We start from the raw sequence: 1,448 nt of genomic DNA, 5'->3' as shown, positions 1-1,448 counted from the left end.
ATTTATTTATTTATTTATTTATTTATTTATCTATTTATTTATTTATTTATTTATTTGAGAGAGAGAGAGACAGAGACAGAGAGAGAGAGACAGAGACAGAGACAGAGACAGAGAGAGAAAGAAATCTGCGGCCCCTGTGAGTGCTCTGGCCAGACCCTTCCAGCACACAAAGCCGGAGGCGCTGCCAGGCATAATGGAAGCCAGATGAGTGCTGAGTGCAGGGCTGGTGGCTGGCTGCCCACCTCCATGCTCCCTGGGGTCCCTCTCCTGCAGCCATGAGGATGAGACCAGTGGGTGGATGAGCTCTGAGAACATGCCTGGTTCCGACACCTGCCAAGCTCAGGAGGCCTCCCAGGCTTGGGGTTCTCTACCAAGAGCTCCCAATGAACAGAGAGGTACATTTTGTCCAGCCCTGTCTAGACAGAACAGGGCAAAGGCTCACGGCCAGCAGGTGCACAGCAGGGTGAGAGGCGAAGGGCACTGCTGGGTGCACCGAGGGTCCCCCTGCTCTGAACACACTAGAAACACGCTGCAGACCTCACCTACGACTCCCACCTTTACACACAACAGGCAGATGGCCTTCTTTCTCCAAATCCTCCCAAAGTCTTACACATTCAGGGTGTCAGCACAATCAGGCAGCAATGAGTCACAGGTCTTATGAAGTCTTGTCCTCTCGCTGCCTGGACACCTGGTCTGGAATGTTAGCGACCAGCTCCCTCCCTCCCTGCCTTCTGTTGCCCCCTCTGAGTAGCCCTGGGTCACTGAAACCCCTGCCTGTCTCAGAAGGGCTGACCAGAGGCCCCTCAAGTCCCACTTATCCCTGGGGAGTCTAGGACTGTGCTGTTCCAACCACTTGCAGGTCTGTACCGTGCCCATGCAGGCCCGGTTGATAGGGGTGTGACATAAGGCCAGGCCCTTGCGGTTAGGATGCTCACAGGACATGCAACGCAACCAGTGACAGTACCACGGGGTTTAAAGGTCTACTTGGCTGCCACACCTGCGCTAGGTGGGGGCAGGCACTGGGATGAACTACGGGGGGACATGGGAATCCAGCCCTGCCCCTAACAGCTGGGCGGGGCGTGCGGACAGCCACCGTGTCCACCTCGCTGCCCCAAGCAGGGGGTCTTCTGAGGAAGGACTCCCCACCTCCGTGCCAGCTGCGGACCCCGGCCCCGATCCGGCCCAGCCCGATCACCCACCTCCAGGCGGGGCAGGTCCGGGTCGAGCTGCGTGAAGCTGTGCAGCACCACCGGACAGCTGTCGGCGACGCCCACTTCCAGCCGCACCGCGTCCCACACGCTGCGGCTCCGCCGGGAGCCGGGAAATAGCGGCTCGGCGCCCCCCGCGGGCCCGGCCGTCTCGGCCCACATGCGCTGTACCATCGATGGCTCGCGGCGGCGCGGGCAGCCGGCGGGACCGCGGGACCCGAGGCGGCGCGGGCGCAGGGC

The 1,448-nt window shown here is 60.6% G+C and overlaps 1 protein-coding gene across 4 annotated transcripts in view; it reads right to left on the bottom strand.

The window, feature by feature from the left end:
* Positions 1-1,448, bottom strand: part of Ralgds (ral guanine nucleotide dissociation stimulator) — a 43,900-nt gene that overhangs the window by 19,477 nt on the left and 22,975 nt on the right. Inside the window, exon 1 of one of the 4 annotated variants that reach the window (XM_029568739.1) lies at positions 1,200-1,403. The exons of 1 other annotated variant lie outside the window; for it this stretch is intronic. In XM_029568739.1, the coding sequence (XP_029424599.1) occupies positions 1,200-1,382 (183 nt within the window). In that variant the 5' untranslated portion in view covers positions 1,383-1,403. Of the gene's footprint in view, positions 1-1,199; positions 1,404-1,448 lie in introns of those variants that run through there. 2 more of the 4 variants (XM_008843940.3, XM_008843941.3) reach the window with 2 other exon arrangements.

Source organism: Nannospalax galili, unplaced genomic scaffold (assembly GCF_000622305.1).
Source record: "Nannospalax galili isolate Female #2095 unplaced genomic scaffold, S.galili_v1.0 scaffold300, whole genome shotgun sequence".
Taxonomy (NCBI): Eukaryota; Metazoa; Chordata; class Mammalia; order Rodentia; family Spalacidae; genus Nannospalax; species Nannospalax galili.
Note: the sequence above shows the minus strand (reverse complement) of the source record. Positions and strands in the feature narration are given on the sequence as shown.